Below are 27,079 nucleotides of genomic sequence, written 5' to 3'. Positions count from 1 at the left end.
CATGGCTCTTGCTGGTGTCACCTGAGTCCTTCTTGTGGGGTCTAGAAGCAAAGCTCAGGTAACACAATCCTCCCAGCTTGAGGCCGCCTGATCCAGAGTCATGGATGCCTTACCGAAATTGAACTCTGAAAATCTCTGTCCTGGAGCCACGGTGGTGAGCCTGCAGCTCCAGTCAACACCTCACTGTGGCTCGCCCTGAGCTGACCTATGTGTGCATGGGGTATGACCTTCGCTCCTTTTTAAAGAGCTCTAAGGCTGCTCAGTGGGTCCTGTGCACAGACTAGCACCTCGTACTCAGGGTGTGGGGGTTCACTCATCCCCAGTGACAATCCAGGAACCCTTGTCAAGTTAGTGGAGATAAGTGGAGATAAGCATTTAAACTTGGGCTCTTTCAGCTACTTTCCTGCCAGAAGCCACCTCTCGCCACTGAGCAACACAGCTGCTCAGACATGGGCACTGCCTCCCTTCTAACACCCTCCCTTCCTGGCAGTGACTACATACTCTTTTACTTATTTATTTATTTTTTTTTAGGATGTGCCAGAGTTCTTCTACTTCTCCACTCTATTTTCTATTGCCATTTCTTATGGATGCTTTGAGTTCTATTCCTACACTGACAATACAGGAGGAAACAGAAAAGTAACAAGGCAATTGATGAAGAAACGAAGCACTTCTGTTTCAAAAGCCTCATTCCCTTTACCCCATCAATCCACTGCTCATGATACAATTTCTCAACAGGAAACACCTGTATGGATTATTTCTCTCTAACCCCATGATGCTTGGACTGGAATCACTCCCAGACCCCATGGACACCTGGGAAATTATAGAGACCATTGGCAAAGGCACTTATGGCAAGGTCTACAAGGTCGCCAACAAGAGAGACAGAAGTCTGGCTGCGGTGAAGGTTCTGGACCCCATCAGTGTGAGTAATGGAGGGAACTGTAATGTCCATCTAGTGTTTCGGTTATATTGAACTTATGACTTCTTTTCCTGATTTTATTGATAATTTTCATTAACCCTGGAAGGAAATCTCAAAATGAACCCTGGTTTGCCAGTGCCTCTAAAGTAAAGGACTTGACTTGGAGTTAAAACTTTCCTGGATTTACCAGGCATGGTGGAGCACATCCTTAATCCCAGCACACAGAGAGTTGGGGCATGGGGTGGGGGCGGAGGCAGGAAGATCTGTGAGTTCAAGGCCAGCCTAGTCTACAAAGCACGTTCCAAGACCAGCTAGGGCTGCATAGAGAAACCTTGTCTCGAAAACCAAAACCAACCAACCAAAGCAAAACCTCAAACTTCCCTGGACTTTGGTTTCTTGCCTGTTTTATTGTTGTTTTGGCTTTAGAATCTTGGGGTTTTAAAAATTATTTCTTCGGGAAGAATGCTATATTTCACCCCCTGTTCTCTCTGTAAGTTACAAAATGAACCAGCCTCATGATAGTCAATCGTCTGAGGTGACGTTTTATTTCAAAGCACGGAGGTTGTCATCCTCTGAGCCGCTCTGTGCGGTGAAGGTGTGTCTTGTATGGGCCCCTTTGAGCTTTGGAAATTCAGACATTTTTCAATGAAGAGACACTTATAGTAATACATTTAAGGAAAAATATTGTAAAGAAATGTTATTGCTTTAATAATCAAAAGGTTAGCATTGGGATCAAAACCGCTGCTCTTGGGGGTTTTGAGTACATGACAATGATGACTTTAATATATAGTTGAGTCCAGTGTGGTGGTATACACTTTTAACTACAGTCCTTGGGAGGTGCAGGCCTTGGGGACTTTGGAGTTTGAGGTCAGTGTGGGGTACATGGTAAGTTTGAGGTCAGCATGGACTACGTAGTCTTTAAAAATAACCCTCAAACCCATAGGAAGCATGCTTTATTAATTGATGTCTTGAGCACAATGTCCTACCTGTACCTTTCCTTACATGCCTGTCTTAATCAAGCATGTATTTTTTTTTTTTTTTAAACCCTGTTTAGGATATGGATGAGGAGATCGAGGCTGAGTACAACATTCTGCAGTTTCTGCCCAGCCATCCCAATGTCGTGAAGTTTTATGGAATGTTTTACAAAGTGGATCGCTGTGTGGGAGGGCAGCTGTGGCTGGTCCTGGAGGTAAGGGGCTCCTGTTGGGGAGCCAGCATGTTTGCGGGTGCAGCTGGATGAGTAAGTTCCTCCTTAGTGCCAGATAACTGAACAGATGTGAAACCATGCGGTACCTACAGCAAGGTGTCTGAAGGAGGTTTCTTTTTCCTCTGCTTCGAAAAAACCCCTCAATATTCCTTTCTTCTACAACAGAGGGATGCTAGGAATTAAGCTGGGAAAATGGTCTTGTATTCTATAAACTGGAAACATGAAACAGAACTCACATTCCAACTTAGCCTAGTCCCCTTTTAAACTCTGCCTGCACCACTTATATTTACTTGTTCACGCTCATGGGCCCCTGAACACTGAGTCTGAGAGCTGCTTCGCAGAGAATACTGGCCAGAGATTAGCTGAGAGGCAAGTGAGGAGGGCGCTGGGGCGACAGGCTCTCGTACTGTAACCTCAGCCTCAGCCAATTCTCCAAGGGAATGGGCATCCAGGAGCCTGTTCAGAGTTGTCCTCAACTGTACCTCTGCCCTCCAGGGACAGTGACTCCAGGAAGGCAGCCTTCTGTGGGCGGGGGCAATTCCTTGTAAAGGTACCTGCGAAGAGGGAGGGCAGTAGACTTTCCCATCGGGCATCTGTCCTGCAGAAGGAATCTAAAGAGAACACAATGTGCATACAACTGTCCCGTTTCCTCTCCTTTGGGAATGGGAATGAGTGTCATCTGGGGGCAGAAGGCCGAGTCCCCTAAATTATATTCCCTGTGAGGCCAAGGATAACAAGGAAGATAGGACCAGTCATTTCCTTCTTTCTCACTGGACCCACCCTGACTTGCTTGGGTCATCAGACTGATAAAGGGACAGGAGGACACATGTGGACACCTTAAGACAGAAGCCCAAGGGTCACCCTCCCTTCACTGCCTGGTACTTCTCTTTCCAGTCTTCTTGGATCTGGGAAAGCCTGAGGACAGGACAATATGTACTGGCTGCCATGGCAACCGCCGTGGGTAGAGAATTCATTATTATATTCAAGTGTGATAATCTGCAAGGAAGCTAGTCTCAGTATTTCTGTCACATTAGCTGCTTTCCTCACAATCTAGCAATGCGGGGGGGGGGGGGGTTGGTTTTCATGAACCATCTTTGAGACTTTAGTTGGCATATTATCTTTTGGGTTTTATTAACCACCGATACCCTACCGTTCACGCCCACCCTGAGGATGTTAGGGTTTTATCTCGCTACAAAGCCGCATCACACTGATTCTTTGTTCAGGAATGGCAGTGCTTCTGGGATCCCTGGGATCCATCTTCAGCTCCATAAGAGCCCTGTCTCTCCTCGCACCTTCATCATGACAATACAGTGACCAAGAGATTTCCTTTTCCACTCATTCCCTTCTCTGCACACCCCGCCCCACCCCACCCCAAGCATCTCCGTGTTCAGACAAAGGGAACTGAAGCCTTCAGGAATTCTCTGAGGCTTGTCGAGGGTGTGCCCCATGTGCTGCTGGGCAAGCAGGAAGCTGCTCGTGGCAAAGGGGCCTGTGAGCCACAGCTCTTCCTGAGGAGGTGAGGTGGTAGACGCAGCACCTCAGGTGCATCCAAGGCAACCAGGGAAGCTGTGAATAACGATGAATCAGGCTGTGACCTGAGCCTTGTGCTGATGTTTCCATCCAAATACCCTCTTTCTGTTTCCCATTGGCCAGGAGCAGGCAACAGGGCCACTCAGAGACACCGAGTGCCTTATCCCTCAGCATGCACTATGCTGACATTTATGATTTTGATGGTAGTTTTGCCAAAGCTGGTAGCATGGGAAGGTCCCTTCTGTGTCCCAGCATGGACTGTCTATAGCAGGTTGCTGGATAGCTGGCTGTGTTACATGGATTTCTAGACTCCTGACAATGGAAGAAGTCCCCAGTTTTCTTCGGTTTTAGTCTCTTGGTATTCCACGGAATGCCAGAGGGCCCAGAGGGGAGCAGCATGCTCCCATGACCCTGACCTGACATGGCAGGCTTGAACTATGTGTGCCAGTCAGCTTTCCATTGCTATAAAAAAAAGTCTGAGACAAAGCAACTTTAAGAAGGAAATGCCTCTTTTGGCTTGCGGTTAGAGGAGTTTCAGTCCTATGCTCAGTTGGCTTTTGGGCCTGTGAAGAGGTAGCTTACGCCGTCATGATGTGCACAGACTGAAGAGGAAATGGATCACCTCGCTGTGGCTTGGAAGCAAAACAGGGAGGAGAAATAGAGACCAACATCCCAACATCCCTATCAAAGGCAGAGCGCCAATGACTTAGCTTCCTCCCACTGGGCCTTACTCACTAAAAGGGCCACTGCCTCCCCAGAGCACCATGTCAGCCCAGGTAGCACATGACCTTTGGGGACACTGACTAGGATGGCAGTAGTCTTGTCTACTCACAGAGCTGGGTGACGGCAGGCTGCAGAGTATCCCCATGGTTCTGCTCCACCTGTGGCTTTTAAAGTTCTGCGTTGGGAGACTCACAATAAAATTATGACATGTTTTAGCCTTGTTCTCCTCGTCCAATCACATTGAGGTTAAATTCCCATTGCTTTTGCTCTTCTGCTGAATGCGACAGGAGGACGAGGGAGGAGCTACTTCATGGAGCAACTTTAGAGGGTAAACAAAGGTTATTAATAGGCTCCTCAAATCACCACAGCCATGAAAACAAAAGCAAATAAAAATATCAGCTCTGAAATTTATTACCAGTTTGTTAGTTGAAAGCAAACAAAACTCCCCTCACGGTAGATACCTATTAAATTAGGAGGGCACAGAGAGAGAATACACTCGTCTGTGACATGTTGGGCAATACGCATTTGTTTTAAGTAAGTATTAAATTGGTACATTCATAAGTCCCACTTTATTTTACCCCAATAAGATGTGATAAGAAATTAGACCACCAAGAGCAGCACGGTACTTAGAGACGGTATCTAGTATGTACTAAGGCACCCTTTCTTTTTCTCCTTTTAGGACAAAAACCTTGACAGGTAGAGAGTAATCATTTCAGCACGAATCAAATGTTCAACTTTTGAAAAATCACTTAGAGTACCATGAAAAGGCTATAAAGAAATCAAAGTACAAGAAAGCAAAAGCTTTGCTTTTAAATGAACTAAAATAATTGGCTTTGGAAATAATCTCTTCTCCTAACCTGCCCAGAGATCAAAGTGTGAGTTCAGAGTCTGTAGAACCAAAGCAAGAGGGAAGAGGAAGAAAGGGAGGGGGCGGGGAGAAGGGAAGGCTGGGGGAGCTCTATGGAGCTCTTGCTTTTTATTCAGGTCCTAGAAGTCCCAAACATCACTGGAAGTGTGTGACAGAAAGCCATTTTCACCCACTGACACTGCGGCATGAGTTAGGATTATCACGGCGAGGACAGGGTCTGAGCAGGGCACTGATGGGGAGAAGTGATGGCACATGGCCTTTGTCCTGCGCAAGGAAGGCTGTAGTTGCTCTGGAGAGTCTAGACTGCAGTGATGGAGGGCAGCACACTTCTGACAGGAGACGGAATGGAGGAGCTTTGAAAGGCAGGGCAGCAGCTGTAGGCTCATGTTATCTGTGTTCAGCACAAGAGAACGAAGGATCAGCTGGCTGGAGTAGTCCTGCTCAGCCACCCCGACACTCATACACCCAGGGAAGACTGAGACAGGAGCTGGAAGCTTCCAGGCAAACACCTCCCAAGGTCTGAGCATCTCCCCATTGGACATGGAGCTCCTGGCTCCCAAGGGTCGTGGTTTTCACTTGTGTAGTTGCAAGTTGGAGACTCGACCTGGTATTCAGTAAAATCAAGATTATCCATGGCAACTGGAGTGGGAAACTGAGCTGTTTTCAACTTCTGAGAGGCAGGCAGAGAGGCAGACACGATGCTTCCCGTGGCATCTCCTCAAGTAATTTTGACTCTTCATGCTTTTGTAAAAGCTCACAGCCTTGAAAGACCTTGACAGCCTACTGATCACAAGGCACTCACTGCAAAGAAACTCCCTTTAATTCTGCCACCTCACTGAGTCAAACACACACTGTGGTACAGGAGATACTTGGCGGTTGGAGCCAAGGCTAGAACAAAGGTCTGGCAACTGTGCTGCCTGGACCATTCCTTAATAACATAGAGGGAAACTGATGGCTTCTTGAACAAGGAATATTTTATTGCTTCAAGTTATGTCTGTCCTGACGAAGGCACACACTGTGATTGAGTCAATATTCAACGATGTTTTGAAAATGAGATGGGGAATGTAAATGATTTTTTTCTCCATTTTTCTCAAATTGTAGCAGAATGCTTATTAAATTCTAGGTGCACCCAGCCACCTCATTTCCTGAATGCCGGGGGCATAGGGAGGAACGTGGTGTGGAGACACACCCCTGAGGTTGACTCTGATGGCTGGCAGAGCACATAGGAAGGATGGGCTTTCGTAGCAGCCCTCAGGGTGAGGGTGCCTTCTGATGACTCTAAGGGACTTATTTTATTTGATGCCTTTGAATATAATTTCTTGTTTTACTTTTAAAAAGCTCAGCCCATTTTGCTGAACATTGACTCTTTTGTCAGTGTGTAGCTGCTCTCTCCTTTCCTCTCTATGTTACCACAGTCTTTTTCTGTACCCACAGCTGCTTAAAAACAAACAAACAAACAACAACAACAACAAAAAAACTTGCTAGTGGGCTCATCAAAGTCACAGGACAGCTTCCTCTGAGGGATCCTGAACACTTTAATTACATTTTTGTGAATTCTGGGGAGTCAGACAGGTCTGAACTCTGACATTTACTGAACAAAAGACGCTGACTGAGTAAGATCTCTTTGTGTTTTGCTTTTGCTTTTCTAAATTCACAGCTGAGTTTTACTTTTAATCCTTTCCTAAGTTCTGAAGCAGTCTGAATAAAGGTTCCAAGTTTGTTCCCTGAGTAAAGCACATTGAAGAGGCCCCTGTCACACAGGTGGCCATACTCAGGAGAGAAGGGAGGAGAGTCCGAAGAAGTTTGTTGCATTGCATTAGCTTGCGTCCACACCCCGCATGTAAATGTTCTCATGGCAGAATTTCAGCATTGCCTTCCAATGGGAGAAAGCACACATGCCCCTGAGAGGGCAGCCCAGCTGGGGAGTGGTCCTGATGGAGCTGCTGTTCAACTTTGCATCCTGAGAAACAGACAGACAGACAGCAGACAGACAGACAGACAGACAGACAGACAGACAGACACACACACACACACACACACACACACACACAGCCTGCCATTGGTACTTCCTTTTATCTCCTTGTAGCCAAAGACTGAGTCTTTGCCTTCCTCATCAAGGTGCTGTTGTTGGTGTTGGTGTTTGTGGTGTATATATGTGAATGTGTTTGGAAGTTAGAGGCCAATAGATTTCTCATTTTATTTTTTTCAGACAGCATCTCTGTCTGGCCAGAAAGCTCTAGGGATTCACCTGCCTCTGGCCTCCCCAATGTGTGTGTGTGTGTGGGGTCACAGATTGCACTGCCACCTGGCTGCTTATTTGGGTGAGGGCAGCCTGAACCTAGACCCTCATGCTTGCATGACAAGAACTTTGCCAACTGTGCTGGGTAGTTTTATGCCAACTTGCCTCAAGCTAGAGTCAACAGAGAGGAGGGAGACTCAACTGAGAAAATACCTCTGTAAGACCAAGCTGTAGACTGTAGGGCATTTTCTTTTCTTTCTTTCTTTTTTTCTTTTCTCTTTGGTTTTTGGAGACAAGGTTTCTCTATGTAGCCTTGACTGTCCTGGACTCACTCTATAGACCAGGCTGGCCTCAAACTCACAGAGATCCACCTGCCTCTGCCTCCTGAGTGTTGGGATTAAAGGCGTGCATCACCACCGACCGGCTGTAGGGCATTTTCTTAATCGGCAATTGGTGGGGGAGGGCCCAACCTGTTGTGAGTGCTGCTACCCTAGGTTCTATAAGAAAGCAGGCAGAGCAAGCTATGAGGAGCAAGCCAGTAAGACGTACTCCTCCATGGCCTCTGTGTCAGTTCCTGCCTCCAGTGCCTGCTCTGTATGAGTTCCTGTCTTGACTTCCTTCAATGATGAACAGCGATATGAAAGTGTAAGCCAATAAGCCCTTTCCTCCCCAGGCTGCTTTACTCACGGAGTTTCATCACAGCAATAGTGACCCTGACTAAGGCACCAACTGAGTTATCTCGTTAGCCCTTCCCCCATAGATGTTTTTAAAATTCCTGATGGATAGCCTGTCTTTGATGCTGTTGTTCTCAGCTCAGCTGCCAATCTGCTGCCAAGATGATCTTTCCAGAATGTAAACCTGAACACTGAGACCTCCTGCCTAAAGCGTCTCTGTAGTCACTTGTGTTCCTTATGTCATGATGTCGTAGCATTGAACTGGACATAGTACAGAACGATAATGCCCGTTCTGTTCCACCTCCCGCCTCCCCTTGTCCCATGAGCAGCAGAGTGCTTAGAAGTCTTTGATGCTCTCTTGCTTTCAACAGCAGCTCCCCAGCTCCTTTGCCCTGGATGCTCTTCCATGTCCTACTCCAAACCCATTTGTCTTTCAGACTTGTGTCTGAAATGCTATCTCCTACGGAAACATTTCTCAGGTTATCCCCTCCAATTCTCCCTCAACAAAATTCTCCCTACTTCCAGGACACACCCACCTTCCACAGTGCATCTGCATTGATGTGTCCATTTTTGGGCAAATACAACTTTGAGGCCTCAGACTGTGTCATTTTATGATTGACAGGTGATAAACAGTCTGATTGCAGCCACTGGGAGCAAAATAGTGAACACTGAATGTTATTTGTCTGTTCAGGGCCCTGTAACACACAGCTGGAAACCAAAGGGTTCGGAGCCCTTCGGACGTCCATCACTGTGACAAAATACCTGACACAATTAACTTGTGAAGAGAAAATGGTGGCTTAGCGTTTCGGAGGTTCCAGCCTATGGCAGGAGTGCTGAGGCAACGGAACTCTGGCAGAACAAACTGCTCATGTAGTGGCCAGGCCCACTCACCTAATGGGGAGAGTGCTCCAAAGACCTAAGATTTCCCACAAGGCTCTTCTTCCAGAAGGTCCATAGCATCTTCTAAGAATGCCACCCTGAAGGCCAATTTTTTTTTTTTAATGGATAAGCTTTGGGAGACATCCAACATCTATGCTACAGGAAGATAGAATGTTGGGATACAACATTTGGGACAGAGCCAATGGGGATAAGTGATCAGTTCAACATGATATTGGCAGACTGCTGACCTCAAGGTCACTTAATATAGTATCAAACCCAAAGGGTTGTCATAGTCTTCAAACATTTCATAGCTTTGAGGGTCCCTGCAAAACATTTCCTCATAGTAATTTTGTGTTAGTTTTAAGGATTTCGCGATTTCCTGTTAGAGTTTTAGTCACACACTCTCTAAATGCTACAGTTGTTCATAACTAGAGTGGAATAGATTCTAATATGCTGTTGTCTCTTCTGGTGTAGCTCTGATCTGTGCTTCCTCCAGCTTCGTTATGTAAGAAAGCCAGTCCACTCAAGCAGGGGAGCACACCCCCCTCCCCCAACTAGTTTACTCTTATTTTGGACAAGCACCACAGGGAGCCCAAGTCTCTAAAGCAGGGTTTTTACATAAGCCCAAGGGTGGCTGCTGCCATCTGAAGATAGCTCTGAGTTTGCTCCCCAGAAAAATGTGTACAGCATGCTGCCCACAACTGCCTCGATTTAAGATGGCTCGTACCAACCCACACTGAATTCTGCAATCAGTCTAGCTTATCCCTGAAAACCCTTAAATTGCTGGGAGAGTAAGACTTTGCTTACTGTACTTACACTTTGGTGATACACACTATACAATAACAGAGAGCATGTGGGTGAAATGTTAGGGTGTTTTAAATTATGGACAGGGAAAAAGAGGAAGGGAAAGAAGGAGAGAGAGAGAGAGAGAGAGAGAGAGGCTTAAAGTCTCCTAAAGCCTCAAGCTGAACCAGAGGAAGTCAAGTGCTCCACAGAGCTAACAAACACGTACACTTTTAGAATAGTTACTGGTCAAGCCTCTGGTGCCTGCAGTGCCAGCTTGGGGGGCAGGAGGGGCTGAAATCATTGAGATTTGTCTCTTGTTTGGTATCAAGGGCATTCATCTTGTCTCTTCAGTTTTTTTTTCCATCCTCAAAATGCATTTTTAAAAAGACAATGGTCAGAAAAAGCGAACAGTATACAGTAAGTTATCATGGTCACAGATACGCTGTCTCTTTCAAATTTCTAAGTAATAACTTGTTCTTTTTCTATTTGGCTTGCCAGTTAGAAAGTCATTTGATATCAACATGTTCACTCATAAATCATTGGTTTGAATAGAGAATACATATAGCTGGGCTCAGTGGCCCACACCTGCAATCCCTGCACTCAGGAGGCAGAGGCAGGCAGATCTCTGTGAGTGTGAGGCCAGCCTGGTCTACAAAGTGAGTCTAAAATATACAAGGCTACACAGAGAAACCCTGTCTTTCACAAACAAAACAAAACAAAACAAACCGACCCCTACATATACAAAGAACCTGATTTGGTTGACTAATAGAAACTTACAATCTAATTATCTTAGGCTGGAGTTTTGTGATCTGCAAATTTACCACACTGTCAGTAATCAGTAGATTTTTTTTCCCCTTTCTAAATGTATTTGTCTTCTCTTTTCATTTTCTGGGTTCTCTCTGTCTTGGACCTCCTCTCCCAGCTGTGTAATGGGGGCTCCGTTACTGAGCTTGTCAAGGGCCTCCTGAGATGTGGTGAGCGGCTGGATGAAGCTGTGATATCCTACATTCTGTATGGAGCCCTCTTGGTAAGTATGGCCATGGTGTGGAGGGGACAATTTGCACACTGCTTGGCTCCTCACTGTGCGTTAACAGTGGAAATTCAACCTTGGGATGGTACTAGCTAGTGTGGGCTTTGACTAGACTGTTGAGTTCATCTGCTGACAGCTCCACTTTCTCTCTGTGTCCTTGGTGGTACCCCGGACGCCACGCAGGGCCTTCAGCATTTGCACCATCACCGAATCATCCACCGTGACGTGAAGGGAAATAACATTCTTCTGACGACAGAAGGAGGAGTTAAGCTCGTTGACTTTGGTAATGACTGTGTCATTTGTTTTCTTGATGTGTGTAGTTTTAGCCAAAGGGGACAATTTATTGCAATCTCTAAAGACTGGGGCCTCTCTGCTGCACCACAAGCTCAGGGACTTTCCAGGCAAACAGGCCGGAGCGTGGGGGGCTTTTCCAGATGGAACACCCTTGGAGATGCTTTTTGCTAATTATTTTCTGCTTTCCAAGCAATTTTATTAAAAATAGAAAATAAAAGTATTGCAAAAGAAATAGTTAACAGAAAATGATATTTTGGTTTTGTTTGTTTTTTGCCTTCTGTGAAAGTTTCCCTCCTCAGGGCAATTGTCTGTAATTTACATTTTTCATCTCTCTTTTGCATATGAAAAGAGAAAGCAGTTTGGTTTTTAAAATGACTTCTCTAGCCTTGGGCATACTTATTTGCAGTGCACAGAAGGTAAACCGGTCCTCTGGGCCTGAGGGATGTGAAATTCTGACTAATGCGTCAACACACGAGGCTGGTTGACCTAAAAACATTAACAGAAAATGCAGACAGCATCACCTAAGGCCAGAGAATATTGACTCTTCTCCCAGCATTCTGTCTTGGTAGTCCTAAACCAACACGTTGTTTAGTTTTCCTTTTCTTTGGCATATGGAACGGTTTACGCCTCTAAATAGCACTTCTGCATTACGGTGACAAATAGTGAGAAACCATTTAGAACACTTCATAGCATTACCAGTGTCACCATAGTAAAAATAAGACAGTGGTTTTTAATATTCATTGTTTTTAATTGGTAAGAAATAATTTGGCGTAAGAATGTGCCAGCAAACTATTGGTGAAGAAGAAGGTTTTATTTATTTATTTATTTTTTTTTTTAAAGAAAAAATGAAGTTGAGAGCTGGAGAGATGGTTCAATAGTTAAGAGCATCTGTGGCTCTCAGGACCTCTCTGGCGGCTTGCAGCTGGCTGCAACTCCAGTTCTAGAGGACATGACACTTTCTCCTGGCCTACTCAGTCTCCCGCATGCATGTGGTGCGCAGACAGACAGACAGACAAAACACTGACATACATAAAATACAAATACATTTTAAAAATGAAGTTGCAAACAAAATAAAATAAAATAAATAAAAATGCAATTGCTTTAGGTGTGTTGGTCTGTGTTTTAAGAGGCAAACCAAGAAAACGAGTGGAGGGACCCGGCGGTCCAGGGCGGTGCTCCTCTGTTGATAGGAGGAATGACAGACCTGTAGCTATGTGCTATGGTAGCCATGTAGTTTCCACATGAAGGCAGTTAATATGCCAGAAGGGAAATAGCCTTGAAAGGTGAGGACAGAACTTAAAACCAATTTGTCCAGGCGCCAGCTTTGCAAGCTTAGAGAGAGAGAGAGAGATCTTTGCTGTAAAAAGTTCTTGAACATGCTATTGCTGTACTAGAAATTAGAGCCAGAAAGGTGTGATTGTTTGTTTACTACATTGCTATGGAAGACTTGGCAGAATGGGAATTGTCTGTGGCACTGTGACCAACAGTCCCAGCTACTGGGAAGGCTGAGGTAGGGGGACTCACTTGAGTCTGGGAGTTTGAGACCAGCCTGGACAGCAGAGTCCTTGTCTCAAGTGTGGTGGCTGGGAGATGGCAGCCCTTCCAGGCTCTCTAATAAAGAGAATGCAAATGGCGAGGCCAGGAGCCAGCCTGGTGTTCTCTGCACACTGTGCAGGCCCCATCCGTCGCTAAGCAGCACACAGGATAAGGCTTGCGGTCTTGTCTTCAGTGGCAACAGTGCCAACATTCCTCATCGTCTTCAGGGCTGTGCTACACACTACATTTATAAAGTACAGGACACGATTATTCTCATATCTGGTCTTAGATGAACCTGTATGTCAGCTGTGACTGTTGCCATTTTTCCCGGGTTTGAAGGCGAGAAAACTGATTCTCGGACTTGTGGCAGTCACGGCGCTAGTGAAAGGCATCACTGAGCTGGAAAGCGAGCGGGTCTCCGGACTTTTAATCCAGCTGACATTTACTACTTCCACCTTATTTGATGGTTACAGAGAGGAGAGGTCATTAAAGGACAGCGGAATAATATTAAGATTCAGGTCTTGAGCATTGAGCTTTAAATAATAATGCTGTCAATTTCTTTTTCCATTTTTCTCAAATGGCATTGCTGTCTTGCCAAGTTTCTAGTCTTGTAGGCTAGATAAGGCACTGACGTCTTTCTGTGTCTGCACTGATGCTCTCCTATAGATAAAGCTTGCCAATCTTCCTCCTCTGTGAAATGAAGCACTTATTAAAGAGCCCATCTGAAATAACCGGGAAACACAATGGGAAGATATTTTAGGCCAGTCATGATTGTTGATGTTTTTCTTTCTATTCCAAATCTGCAGATACATGAACAGGAATTTTCATTGGGAAATAGAAGTTCCAATGATTTAGATAGAATGATCAAAACGCCATTCAGAGGTTAACCAAGGACTGCTCACAGATTGCTCAAATATGGCCACCTCCTGATTTTACACCCATCACCTAAGAATCATGTATATGTACATAGTCATTGCAGTTTGAGACCAGATCATCTTATAGCTCAGGATGGCCTCAAACTCACTATGTAGCCCAGGCTGGACATTAACTCTTGATTCTCCTGCTTCAGCAGAATCCCAAATGCTGAGATTGCAGACATGTGATGCCGTGTTTAGTCTGATTCTTATATTCTTAATGACTGCTCAAAACTTGAAAGGATATATGACATGTGAAAACTGTCCTTGATTTAGATTTCAGCATCTATAAATGAAATTTTACATAGATATGGCCTCATGCCTTCAACTGTGTTTTTCTGCGGCTGCTTTACACGATGGCAGCAGTTGATAATTATGACAGGGTCCATGACACCTAAAATAGTTACTATCTGAACTTTTATATAAAACATTGTCAGCCTCTCTCTAGCATATTTTTTGTTTTTGTTTTGTCTTTTTGTGTGTGTGTGTGTGTGTGTGTGTGTGTGTGTGTGTTTTGAGACAGGGTTTCTCTGTGTAGCCCAGGCTGTGCTGGACTCACTTTGTAGACCCGGCTAGCCTTGAACTCACAGAGATTCGCCTGCCTCTGCCTTCCCGAGTGCTGGGTTATAGGTGTGTGCCACTGTGCCTGGCCTCTGTCTAGCCCCTTATCCTCACTGCTAAATTCTGGTACCCTTTTCCTGTAGGTGTCTCTGCTCAGCTTACAAGCACACGCCTGCGGAGAAACACATCAGTAGGAACCCCATTCTGGATGGCCCCTGAGGTAAGCAGAAAATATATAGTTCTTCGCATTTGATGAGTGCCTTTTTATGGTCAAGACATATGCTCTCTAAACTTTTCAGGGAGGAAAATCCTTTATCCTTATAGAACTCTGAGATCCTTGTTGGTGACTGATACTTCCAAGACATAATCTTAGAGAATCAAGATTAAGTCACAGCCAGCCCATAGAGTGACTCCATGCCAGTAGGAAAAGGTGACCCTCTGGAAGAGAGTCCATCCAGCCTTTGTCCACATTAAAAATGACCACTTTTCCTAGATAAATGCAGCCCACAGCCCATGGCTTGGTGGCGAGCCTCACTTCAGCTCCACGCAGTCTCTAGAGTGCACGCAGTCCCTCTGGCTACTTCTACCAGGTACACAGTAACTTCTCCTGTGTATATTGTTAGCTTTCTGCAGTAGAACAGGACTTGGGCCTAATTTAGTCCAGGCCTCGACACAGAGATGAGTTATGCAGAAGTGGGGGAGCTTTCTAGCTGGGTAAGGCATGTGTGAGTCACCCATGCAGTTTGTTTGTCAGGTCAGCATTTCATTCCGCAGCGCTCCGACCTTCACCTGAAAGCAGCTCTCTGTGAGGAAGCAATTGGGTTCTTTAAATCAGAGGACACAGGCAGTCACCTCCCTGGATGCCATTCCATCTTCTCTCTCTCTCTGCTTGGTCAGTCTTCTGTAGGATGGCCCATGTGGTCTCCTAAGGCAGTGAGTGGCTCATACCAGTCTATTCAGTTTTCATCAATGTTTGCCACTATATATGGCCTTCCATTTTTTATTTGGGTAACATATCCACTTTAAACAAAAAGAAAAACCTATCAGAGTATAGTATTTACTTATTATAAATGTTTCTTAAATAGGTTTAAACATATGACAATAGGTCTAAGCTTTTTGTTACATGTTTATAGATCTAATATATATATATATTTAAAGACTACAAAGCCAGCAACCTCAACCCAGCAGTTTAATGAGACAGATTGTTTTGTGTATCGGTTGTGTTTTGCAGTGTGATTGTGTCTCAGCACACAAATGTGGGTCCTTCGAGTGTGGCATTCCTACTACCACAAACAATGTGTTGACCTAACCCTCACATCCCCACTTCCCCCCCACTTGCCTATATCTCAGTCCACGTGATCTCTCTTTGCAAACAACTTTCTGACTTCCAAATGTTGCTTTCTGTGATCTGGGCACAGTTTCACAGTAAATGAAGGCAGGTACTAAAACTCTATGGCAAATAGTTAGTTACTCAGATGATTTGGCCTGTTTGTGTTTGTGGCAAAGCAACCACTGACATAAAAATGAATAGACACATTTTCATAAGAGCCCTGTGAACCCCACAGGGGAGGAAGGGCTCGCAATTCCTTTGGATGGTGAACAGAGGCCTCTTAGCACATTTCAATCTCTCTCTCTCTCTAAATCTATCCAGGTTCACTTTCAATTTCTTTCCCCTACCTCACTTCTTAATTCTTCAAAGGTAGTGAGCAACAGATTTCCCTCCCTCTGGCTCTCCCCGTGGGCCACACCGAGGCTCTTACTGATCCCTAGATAGGAGCTTGTCACTCTAGCTGTCACACCCCCAGTCTACCATTAGCCCACTGTCACCTCCCAGGACTTGAAGCTTTGGTGGGGACATAGAGGCTACACTCTCAACTCACTGCTGCCCAGAGTAGGTGCTCAAAGAGTATTTTCTGGATAAGTGAATGTGTTGGTGATGAGGCCCGAGGGACAAGATGAATGGAGTGCAGTTCAGGGAAGGCTCTGAAGCTGTTCAATTGATCAGTCCTGAGGGGGACACTAACCAAGGTCGCTCAGCTGGCTGGGTGGCCTAGTGTGGAAGACGGCATTCCTGGCCTACTCTTGACAAGCTGGTTCTCAGAACCACAGGGCGAGATGAAAAGAGCTCTGCCCTGGCTTTGTGTCCTTATTAGATGTTTGTGGCTTCCCAACTGGAGTTGGCTTGAGTAAAGCATGTGGCCCATGTGAGCGTCTGTTTCCCAGATTGTCTGGCCCTGGCTCCCTCCTTAGCAGGGAAATGCCATGTCTCGTTGCCTAATGCAGTGGACGAACTGAACAGTGGGCGAGTCCAAGAAATAGGACCTTGACAGCAGCTTTCTTATAGCCCCACGCAGGCTTCTCTTAGGGCAGGTGCTGGGTCCTGGCCTGCAGGCTTTAGCTTGTATCATCCTCACCTTTTAACCCAGAAGCAGAAAGACTCAAATGGTATATACTCACTTATATGTGGACACTAGCCCGAGGGGCATGTCCCATGAAAGTCTTCACTTATCAGGAAAGTGAGATAGAGGGGAGGACATCCTATTGGGACTCTCCGTGAGAGAAGCATGGGAGAATGGGGAAATAGAAGGATCCAGAGGGTCCTAGAAACTTACAAGAAGAACATTATCATGGGTGGATTTGGGCCCAGGGGTTCTGCTCAAACTATGGTACCAGCCAAGGACAATACGTGCAGTAAACTTCAAATCCCTAACCAGATCTAGCCAATGGACAGGACAGTCTCCACAGTTAAGTGGGGAGTGGAGAGTGGGGACTGACTTTCATACAAACTCATGTGCACCATACTTGACCATGCTTTCCTGGTTCTTCTCTGGTTTTGTTTTGAGATAGGGTCTCATTCTCCACAGTTGAGTGGAGAGTAGGGAATGACTTTTACATGAACTCTGATGCCCCATATTTGACCATGTCCCCTGGATGGGGAGGGCTGGTGGCACTCAGAGGAAGGATAGCAGACTACCAAGAAGAGACTTGATACCCTATGAGCATATACAGGGAGAGGAGGTCCCCCTCAGTCACAGTCATAGGGGCAGGGAGTAGGGGGTAAGCAGGAGGGAGGGAGGAATGGGAGGATTCAAGGGATGGGATAACAATTGAGATGTAATATGAATGAATTAATAAAAAAAAAGAAACATGGTATCACTTTTCCCAGCCAAGCCTCACTCCGCGCTCTGTCCCTTCTTATATGCCCACGGGAACAACCTCCCATTTGTCCCATGAGTGTGTCAAGCATTTATGCTTTCCACTGTGAATAGTGCCGTGGGTCAAATGCAGGCTTTAAAAAGTATAATCAGTAATGGTTCAAATCTCCATTGTCTTCATGTGAATCCTAAGTAGGATATTGGTTGTAATATGCTCTTCCTCCAGTCTGTGTGAATAAGTGGGTTTAGATTAAATGCAACAACAGGGCCTGCCCTAACATGGCCAGTGGAGTCAAACTTGCAGATGACCAATGAAAGGATCCTTGATCATATTTTATTCCTGAGAAATCAACCATCAGGAGGCAACAGAGGAAAAAAGAAACAATAAGCAATTGTCAGTGTTCATCACACACAAAAGTGTCTTAGATATAGGCTGAAATCACAGACCAGACACCAAACAGGCCTGTGCGGGTGTGTGGGGTGTGTGTGTGTGTGTGTGTGTGTGTGTGTGTGTGTGTGTGTGTGCAAGAGCTAACTAGCACCTGTGACAAAAAGCACTTTTTGGAGGGGTGGTGGGATCCAAGCAGTCACCCTATAATAGCCTTAGAAAAGTGAGTGGTGTGCTACAAAGGAAGGTCCTGAGAACTTGGGGGGTTGTTTCTCTTAATCAAAATATGAATGACAGCATCTTAGATTTGCATGGAGTGTTTGCATATGTTATTTTGTAGATACTCAGGCTCCTCTGTTAGTGTGACTGCATGAGTGTTAGGAGGAACCCACTGCTCTACCTGGCCACAGGCCCAGGGATGCAGGGTGAGGGGTGAGCAGGGTGGCCGGAAGCTGTCCTCAGTGGTTCACTGCGCTCGAAGATTTCCAGTACAATTCACGATAGTATCTACATTAGTGTCACTCAGGCCATATTTACATCCAACACACACTTGATAATGTCCTGTGGGTAGGAGAAAGGGATGGAAGCTACTTTGTGTTAGCAAGGGATTAGGGTAGTTGACAGCCCCCCAGACTTGCCATCACATGTTGGGAAGAGTTGAACAGGGTTAATAGGAGGCAGTGGACAGAGACAGTAGATAGGTGTTTGTGTTTAATACTTAAAAAAAAAAAAAAAAAAAAGAAGCTTCGGATATAGGCTAAAATCAGAAGACCAGAGAAAGTGTGTGTGTGTGTGTGTGTGTGTGTGTGTGTGTGTGTGTGTGTGTGTGTGTTTCATTAGAACTGACATCAGCCCAGGAAAAGGAATCCACATTGTCATTAATGTTTTCATTGACTTAATCTGTAGACAGTGTTGAACTGACTCCTTATGCTTAGCTGGTGTATGCGGGCATGGCCATGCGAACTACTAAATATTAACACACTTCCATTCTGAGTGGTGAGTGCCTGCTACCCAGAGCTCTTGAGTTTTCCTCAGCCACAGAGACACTGTGCCTCTGCCCAGGACATCCCCAATATCTTAGCTAACTACAGGACAAAGCCTTGGTAAGGAGAGGACTTCAGGCTAGCACCAGCACATGTCCCTTCAGTGGCCAATGCCACATGCCAGCTGAGTGTTGAGTTTGGGGATGTGGAGCTTGCTAACCCTGAGTACAACAGGAAGGAAACCTTCTCGCTCACAGAGACTGATTCACACATCACGACTCGGATATGTGCCTTTTTATTATGTACGCTTAGTCCGTTCTCAATAGTGGATAGTATTTTTCCATCTCCCTAGTTAGACGCCGCATCACACCCATCTGCTTACCTAGCAAATGCTGAAGCATTTTGATTTTCCAGACAGTATGAGAATGAATGCAAGCCCCATTTTAATTGATGACTAGACTAAGGCGTGCAAAGGATTCTCATGCTTACTTGGTTGTAAGGGTGTTCATAGGAGGTGCTGGGTGTGGGAGATGCCCCGTGGAAACTGTCCCAAAAGAATGGCAGGAGAATACTCTAAAGTTGGCTTTTGAGACACATCATTTAAAAAGTCACCACCTGCGACGTACAGTCTGACGTCGTGTTGCAGTGCTCCCGGTTGAGATACATCCTGGGTATCCAGGACCCAGGACACTCCTCATCCTCCTCATCCTTCCGAGGCAGCTAGAGCCCCGTTCCCGTATTAGGAAACAGACTCATGGATAAAATAAACATTTGCTTCTTTTCTAGAAAAAAAAGCCCCCCCCCTTTTGTTTTTTTACTTCCGTCTGCTTGTTGTTGCAAACAAGAGCTAATCAGCAGAGTGGAGAAACAGATGTGCTGTGACGGGCGCTCTCTGCCCTGCCCAGGGTCCTTGACGGGGATGGTTGCCATAACAACCATCTTACTCCAGTGCAGAAATAGCGCAAGCTTTTTGCAACCACTCTTGACTTCATTAATTATGCCATTCCTAGCTAAATGATACGGCAGTGCTATTTCCTTTGGCCTTGCCAGGAATAGAAATGACAAATGAGATATTTTGTGTTGCAGGGTTGAAAAAGCCACAAAGCAGCACAATTCTGACAGATTTTTGTCATCATTGTCATTTGTATTACTCCCTAAGCTCTTGCTAGTGAGTTGCCAAGAAAGTGCTTCATGCTACGCATGAGCCACCGAGAGCTTTTTATGTGTAGTAACTGATCTAGGATCCCAGGGACAAACCACGCAAGGCAGAGCTGTTTCTACCCTAATGTGTCTCGCTGGTGAGGTAAATAAGTCACAGGAAGTAACCATTCCTTGTCCTTGGACAGTTAGAATTGGACCTGAGATCTTTAGTTTCAAAGTCTTCATCACCACCACACACATTTGTATGTGGTGCATGTGGGTGTGCACATGTATGTGTGGACGTGTGTGTGCACATGAATGTGTGTACACGTGGAAGCCAGAAGTTGAAGTTGGGTGAGGGTCTTTCTCAGTTGTTCCTCCAGTTTTTTTTTTTTTTTTTTTTGAGACAAAGTCTCTCAGTGAGTCCAGAGCACATCCATTTGGGCAGACAGGCTGGCTGGTGAGAACAAGGACCCGCCTGTCTCTGCTGTCCCAGCTTTAAGGTTATAGATGCGCACCACCTTGCCAGCTTTTACGTGCTGGGTGCTGGGATCTGAAATCAGGTTCTTGAGCTTTCAGAGCAAGCCCTTTGCTGTCTGAGCCACTCCAGTCCCCAAAGGCCTTATCCTTAACTTTAAATTGTTGTGGCTGGAGAGATGGTTCAGCAGTTAAGAGCACTGGCTGCTCTTCCAGAGGGCCTGGGTTCAGTTCTCAGCACCCATGTGGCAGCAGCTCACAACTGTCTGGAACTCCAGTTCTGGTGGATCTGAGCCTCACACAGACACACATGCAGGCAAAACACCAATGCACATAAAAATAAAAGTCCTAAAAAAAAGAAAAAAAGAAAGAAAGAAAGAAAGAAAAAGAAATTGTTTAATTGGGAGCACTATGGCTCCCAATAAATTGCATATCTTGGTTAATATTTTCCTTAAGAAGTACCCTTCTGGATGTCAATCTAACATGAGCATTAGAGAAACCAACTTTCTAAATAAGAGTTTATCTAGAAAGTCAAGGTACTATAACATATTTGTTTGTTTGTTTTTCAAGACAGAGTTTCTCTGTGTAGCCCTTGCTGTCCTGGAACTCACTATGTCCACCAGGCCCGCCTGAAACTTACAAAGATCTGCCTGCCCCTGTCTCCACTGCCCAGCCCTATAACATAATTTATGAATGTGACAATCACGCAAAGGGGGTGGGCTTAAAATTTCTTCTTCTTCCTCTTCCTCTTCCTCGTCATTGTCTTCCTCTTCTTCTTCTTCCTCCTCCTCTTCTTCTTCATCATCATCATCAGTGTTATTATTATTATTGTGTGTAGGGGTGCATATGTCACAGCACACGTGTGGCAATCAGAGGGTAACTTTGTGGTGTTGGCTCTCTCTTTCTGCCTTTATGTGGGTTCCAAGAATTGAACAAAGAAATAGAAGCAGGGCTGGGGCCACAGCCCAGAGGGCTTGCTTGCCTAACACACACAGGGCTGAGTTTCACCTCCACCACCACACACACTAGTTACAGCGGCTACCCCAGTAGGTGACTGCAGTTCTTTAGCAGAGGCAACGTGTATGTGGCCAGTGTCCTTGGCTAGTGGCTGCCTATTATTGTATTGCTAGATCATGCAGCAAGTAGCAATTTGGGAACACCTTCCTGTGGTACCCACTGGGACAACATGGTGCCCAAATGCCTCTTCATGGCACATGACTCCATCTTACCAGGCTCAGATGTAAGAGGTTTTGTTTTGGCATTGATAATGCTCACTCTAGTGTGTTGAAGAAAATGTAATATTTCAGCACAGCAGTAAACAGCAGTAATTAAACCCAAGGGAAGAATATGAAGAACAAAAGTACTTTAAGAGAATAAATAAAATTTCAGCCAGGTGTGGCGGCACACACCAGCCTGGTCTACAAAGCGAGTCCAGGACAGCCAAGGTTACACAGAGAAACCCTGTCTCGAAAAACAAAAACAAAAAGCAAAACAACCACAAATTGATCTGAGTTCTGCCATTCATGGTTTAAAAACAATAGTTGCTCAGTTTTTGGTTTTGGTTTTGGTTTGTTTTAAATATGGTTTTAGTTTGGACAAAAAGTTATATATATATATATATATTCAGAACCTGGAGCGTCCTCATGTTACCACAGATGTTAGGAAAGTTGTTGAATACTAATTTGAGTGTGCCTGTGTGTATGTGTGTGTATGTGTGTGCTACTGTGTGCATATGTGAAGGACAGAGACCAATTTTCTTTTGTTGCTCTCCACCTTACGTTTTTGCAACAGGTCTTTCACTGACCGTGGGCAGCTGTGCCAGCTGTTCCTGAGGGCCATACCCCCAGGGATCTGCCTGTCACCAGCCCCCAGCACTGGGGTCACAGGCACTCTGCACTACATCAAGCTTTTACTTGGGCTCTGGGCATCTAAACTCTGACTCTCGAACTTGAGCAGCACCCTGTTCACTAATTTGTCTCGGCCCAGAACTGACTGAATATTTTTGATTAGAAACAATGAGAGAAGAGAAGAAGTAAGATGACATTGCAGCAGTGCAGCTTGGTGTTCTTGTGGGACTCCTAACAGAGGGGTGGGAGGGGGTTTCTGATGCTTTTGCCTGTTTTGGGGACCCTTGTCCCCCTCCTGGGCTGCCTCATCCAGCCTTAATATGAGGGGAGGTGCCTAGTCTTATTACACCTTGTCATGCCATGTTTGGTTGGTCTCCCTGGGAGGCCTGCCCTTTCCTGAAGGGAAATGGAGGAGGAGTGGATGGGGAGGGAGGAGGGAGGGTACTGGGCAGAGGCAGCAGGGCTGCAGTCAGGATGCAATATATGAGAGGATAAATTACTTCTAAAAAAGTAAAATGTGGCGGGAAAAAGAAACTGCCTACAGAGACCAAATAAGATAGCAGAGTGAAGTGCGGGGGGGGGGGGGGGCCAGTATCTGCCAGAGGAGTACCTACAAAATGGTGTTGCCGCGTGGCCACTCAGGAAGATGCCATCCAGGAAGCAGGCTCTTACCCGGCCCTGAACGTATTGGCTGATGATCTGGGCTTTTCATCTTCAGAACTGTACATTCCTGCTCTTTATAAACTAAACAACAGCAAGCCACATGCAGTGGCGCACGCCTTTAATCCCAGCACTCGGGAGGGAGAGGGAGATGGATCCCTGAGTTCGAGGCCAGCCTCACCTATAGAGTGAGTTCCAGGACAGCCAGAGTTACACAGAGAAACCCTGTCTTAGAAAACCTAAACAAACAAACAATAACAACAACAAACCTTTGAGCTTCTGTATGAGAAGAGACTGGCGTGGGTAGTCTCTCCCTCTAGCGCCCTGGCCCTGCCCTTCCATTCCACAGAGAAACACTTGTAGGTTTTAGGGTGGGGGCAGTTCTTCCTTGCTTTTTCGGCCCATGGCTTTTATGTTCCTTGGAGAATGGGGGTGGATTTCAACAAAGTCTTGGGAAGGTAAAGTGATGTTGGTGGCTTTTTTTGGGGGGGGGGTCTGCATCATTTACACATCTTTGAAATCTTGGGAGGGTTGTGGTAGTGTGCATGACTCCCTGGTGGAGCACCTACCAATTGTGCAAAAGGCCCTTGCACCACAGACTGCACGCATACACACACACACACACACACACACACACACACACACACACACGAGCCGGAGATCTTTTAGGACCCCATCTGCTAGTACAGTCACCATGAGAAATTAAGGCTTTCAAAGCTCAAGAGACACCAGGGGAAGGCTTCAAGACTTCCGGTTCTTCCCCAGTGGGTTCATCTCTGGGATTCCGTTGCCTTCGCTGTTCCCTAGTTTCCCTTGTATTTACTCCCTCCCTTTGCATTTGGCAAACAGAGAAGAAATCTCTGTCCTTCCTTATACTCTCAGAAGCGGCTTGAGTGGGTGAAGCGAACATCTCAAGGCTGATGACCTGGGCCAGACACAGCTTCCCCTGGATTTCAGGGACTGATTCCCCTCAGCTGGAGCTGGCTGGAGAAATTGAGTCATGTGTCAGTGTGGAGGTGGGAGGCAGCCCTGAAGGTGGTGCTGAGGTGTCACCACCCGCCTTGGTGGGTCTAAGTATAGGACCCCATCTGCAAGCTTCGGGTCCAGATGTGCAGAGCACATGAGCACGGGGGAGGATGCCTCTGAGAGCTCCACCCCACTAAGTAGAAAGTGTCTAAGCAACAGCCTCCAGTTAGCATTTGGAACCTTCCAGACTGTCCTCCCACCCCTCTGCGGGGAGGTGGGAAGCACCAAGGCATATGTCCATCTGCCCCATGCCCACCTTCCCTCATAAATGCTCAGGAGCAGAGGCATGTGCTGAGGGAAACCAGAGTCATACAGCTCTCCTGAGGCCAGACTCTCAACTTCTAGGTGGCTTCCTGTCCCGGGAGCCCGCATTCCCCAGGTGGAAGGAAAAGCATGCCAAAGCTGAACTCTGCACTTGCTTCCTGGCTGGGTGGTTACAGAGCTATCAGAGGAAAGCCATGGGAGGGAGTCAGGGGTTAGGAAGGACTCCAGTGAGTGAGGTGATCCAAAAGCAAGCAGAAGTGGGGTGACTAACACTCTCCCCTATCCCTGGGGATTTCCAGACCTTTTCCAGTTTCAGAAAGTCAAGCAGAGCCACTCTGATAGCAAGGGTGATGTTTCCAAGGGCATCGTGATTGCCTATGAGGCTCGCAGCCTGGGTGAAGACCCACAGCAGAGGCTGTTGCCTTGGACACAGGTACGCCTTAGCAGGAACATCCTATCACTCTGATTTGCTTTTCTTTCTGATTTCCAAATGCATCCTGGAGGAGAAAGGTGTGCTTTCCCTCACCATCTTCCTGTCTTGGGCTCACACTTTGATTCTACCTGCCCACTGTGTGACCTTGGGCAAGTTGCTTAGCTGTTCTGAATCTGTTCCTCTTCCTCTCAGGATAATGGTGCTCACCTGACTGCCTGTGGAGTGGCCTGAACGGGAGAGCCCTCTGTGGTTTGCTCTCTGGAGGAGAGCCCATATCTGACAGAGGAACGGGGGAGTTAGTTCACTTCCACTTGAAGAAAAAGCAGTGCCATGGGTGGTGGCCCAGCATTCTTCCTATGATAAGAACCACCAGAATGGACCTGACTAGGGTGGTACCGGGAACCACAGAGTTTTGGGCCCACATTGGGTTTCAACTAATGGTGTGGCTTTGGATAAGTCAACTACTCACCTACTAGAGACCCCAGCTTCCTCTTCTGATGAGTTCCAAGGTCCTGTGTCCATCTGGATGAAGGTAGCTACTGGGTCAGCGCCTGCACTAGACCTCCAGGCTGCTCAGTTTCCTCCAGTCCTAAGGATGCAGGCACACTCTGGCATGCTGGTTCACCTTTTATGGAGGGGACTGTGGGTGCCAAACATGATTCTGGGAAGGGGATTTGCCAGACAAGGCAGGAGTGGTGGCATGCTCCCAGGGCCTTGGAGAATGGAGGTGCAAATGTCAGTTGGGTGCTAACCTCGAACCTAGAGCGCGTCCCTCCCCACCATCTCCCCCAGCTGCTGGTATTATAGAAGTTTTGCTGTGTGTGTTTTAAATTTGAATCTGGGCTGATTTAACTCTAAAGGCATTGGCTGGAATATATCACACTTAAATTAGGGACTGTTCCGAAATTCAAAGGACAGTCTAAGTTATTTCTAGCAACTTCTCAATGCATAAGATATAGATTCAGTTCCATTCTTGAGCTTTGTGGAAAGATAACAAGGAAATCTATTCTATTTCATCTGATCCACAGAACAAAACCCAAGCGACCAACTAAACAACCAAAGAAACAAACAAAACCATTCCTAAAATCTCTGAGTTATATTTCATTCTAGGGAGGGGACTTCGGTCATTTGCTCACTATCTCAGCATGTAACCACTACGATGTTTGTATGCTGAGCTGATGAAAAATGTTTAGCACTGGAATATTCTCTGCTGCAATTTCTGATTACAGAGATGGCATTCTAGTTTAAAAGGCTTTATGATCAATAACCTTTATCAATTGTGCTGCATGGATTGTGTAAGCAAAGCGAAGGACCCTATTTACCTTCCTGCCTCTCAGGCCATCTTATTTGTCAGTCTGTTGCCCGTACTTTGGGGCTCAAGGTCAGCCAAGGAGTAATAGCTGTAGGTCTATTTGCCTTGCTTCTTATTTAGCTGAATTTAGCTCTTGAGATAACAGCATTTTGCCTGTGTACTTGAATGAAAATTTAATCTCGACCTCTGGTTATAATTTTGGACTGCATGATTGATTCTAGCAAGGTGAGAAATCAGAATATAGAAAGCAAACCTAATTAAATCATTAATGACATTCAGAAATATTAGTGAAGAAATAACATCTGAAGAAGGTGTTATTATATTTAAACCTTGGTAAGTTTTTAGGACAGTAATAAAGCCTACGTGAAGGTATTAGCAAAGAGATTTTAGCCAGGCAGCTTTTGATATTATTTGATAAGGGTTTAAGGTAAAAATACCTTGGTGGATAAATCCCTGGACTCTGGAGCTCCTGGGTGGACTGTTTCTTTTGTCTTTGGACATCCAGCTGGTCCGGGTGTTCTCTGCAGATAGCGGGACCTTGTGATAAGAAGAGCCCAAGTCTTTCTAGCAGCTCTTGCCTACCTTTTGGGGGGGGGGTCTCATGAGTGAGCGCCACTGTTTGTCTCCACTGAAATGAAGCCTCAGCCGTGGGATGTTGCACAGGGCCTGGTGGCTCCAAGGAAGTGAGAGCTCTTCCAGCCCACAGTAGAAATGGGTACAGATGGGAATTTATGCATTCCTCTCTGATTAGTCTCTTGTGAATCTAGTTTTATAATCAAGACAGCACTTTTAACCTAGTGGTTCCTTGATGAAAAATCTCAAAGGGAGACATTCTGGAAGATGAAGACACAGGCAAATGTTTTAATATTTGTTCTCACAGACAAAGGTCAAACGAAGAACTTGCTGTTTTTGTTATAAAAATAAGTCACACTTCCTATAGTCATTTAACAAAATGCAAATGACATCAAAGGAGTAAATAAATAAAAGTTGTGCAGCACTAATAGCCGACTTATCTACTGATAAGCTTTTGGTGCCAAAGAAAAGGTGGGATAGACAGTAATTCGGAGGAGGCCCTTGAATAATGGGGTGCCCAGGTTGTTTGGAAAGAAGAGGAGCAGAGAGAGAGATTAAATATGTTGACCAAATCACCGCTTAGGGATGCTAAAACCAAGATGAAGATGCTGCATCTGCGTCATCCTTTATTAGCCAGAGGCCAGTATCTCCATGACCCAAGAGA

At 45.8% G+C, this 27,079-nt stretch overlaps 1 protein-coding gene across 1 annotated transcript in view; it reads left to right on the top strand.

The window, feature by feature from the left end:
• The first annotated feature begins 738 nt into the window (after positions 1 to 738).
• Positions 739 to 27,079, top strand: part of Myo3b (myosin IIIB) — a 334,536-nt gene continuing 308,195 nt past the window's right edge. Inside the window, exons 1-5 of the mRNA XM_051166432.1 lie at positions 739 to 919; positions 1,971 to 2,105; positions 10,745 to 10,849; positions 11,036 to 11,135; positions 14,301 to 14,377. Of these exons, the coding sequence (XP_051022389.1) occupies positions 770 to 919; positions 1,971 to 2,105; positions 10,745 to 10,849; positions 11,036 to 11,135; positions 14,301 to 14,377 (567 nt within the window). The 5' untranslated portion in view covers positions 739 to 769. The remainder of the gene's footprint in view (positions 920 to 1,970; positions 2,106 to 10,744; positions 10,850 to 11,035; positions 11,136 to 14,300; positions 14,378 to 27,079) is intronic.

This window comes from Acomys russatus, chromosome 24 (genome assembly GCF_903995435.1).
Source record: "Acomys russatus chromosome 24, mAcoRus1.1, whole genome shotgun sequence".
NCBI classification, from domain to species: Eukaryota; Metazoa; Chordata; class Mammalia; order Rodentia; family Muridae; genus Acomys; species Acomys russatus.
This window is presented reverse-complemented; position numbering and strand designations above follow the sequence as displayed.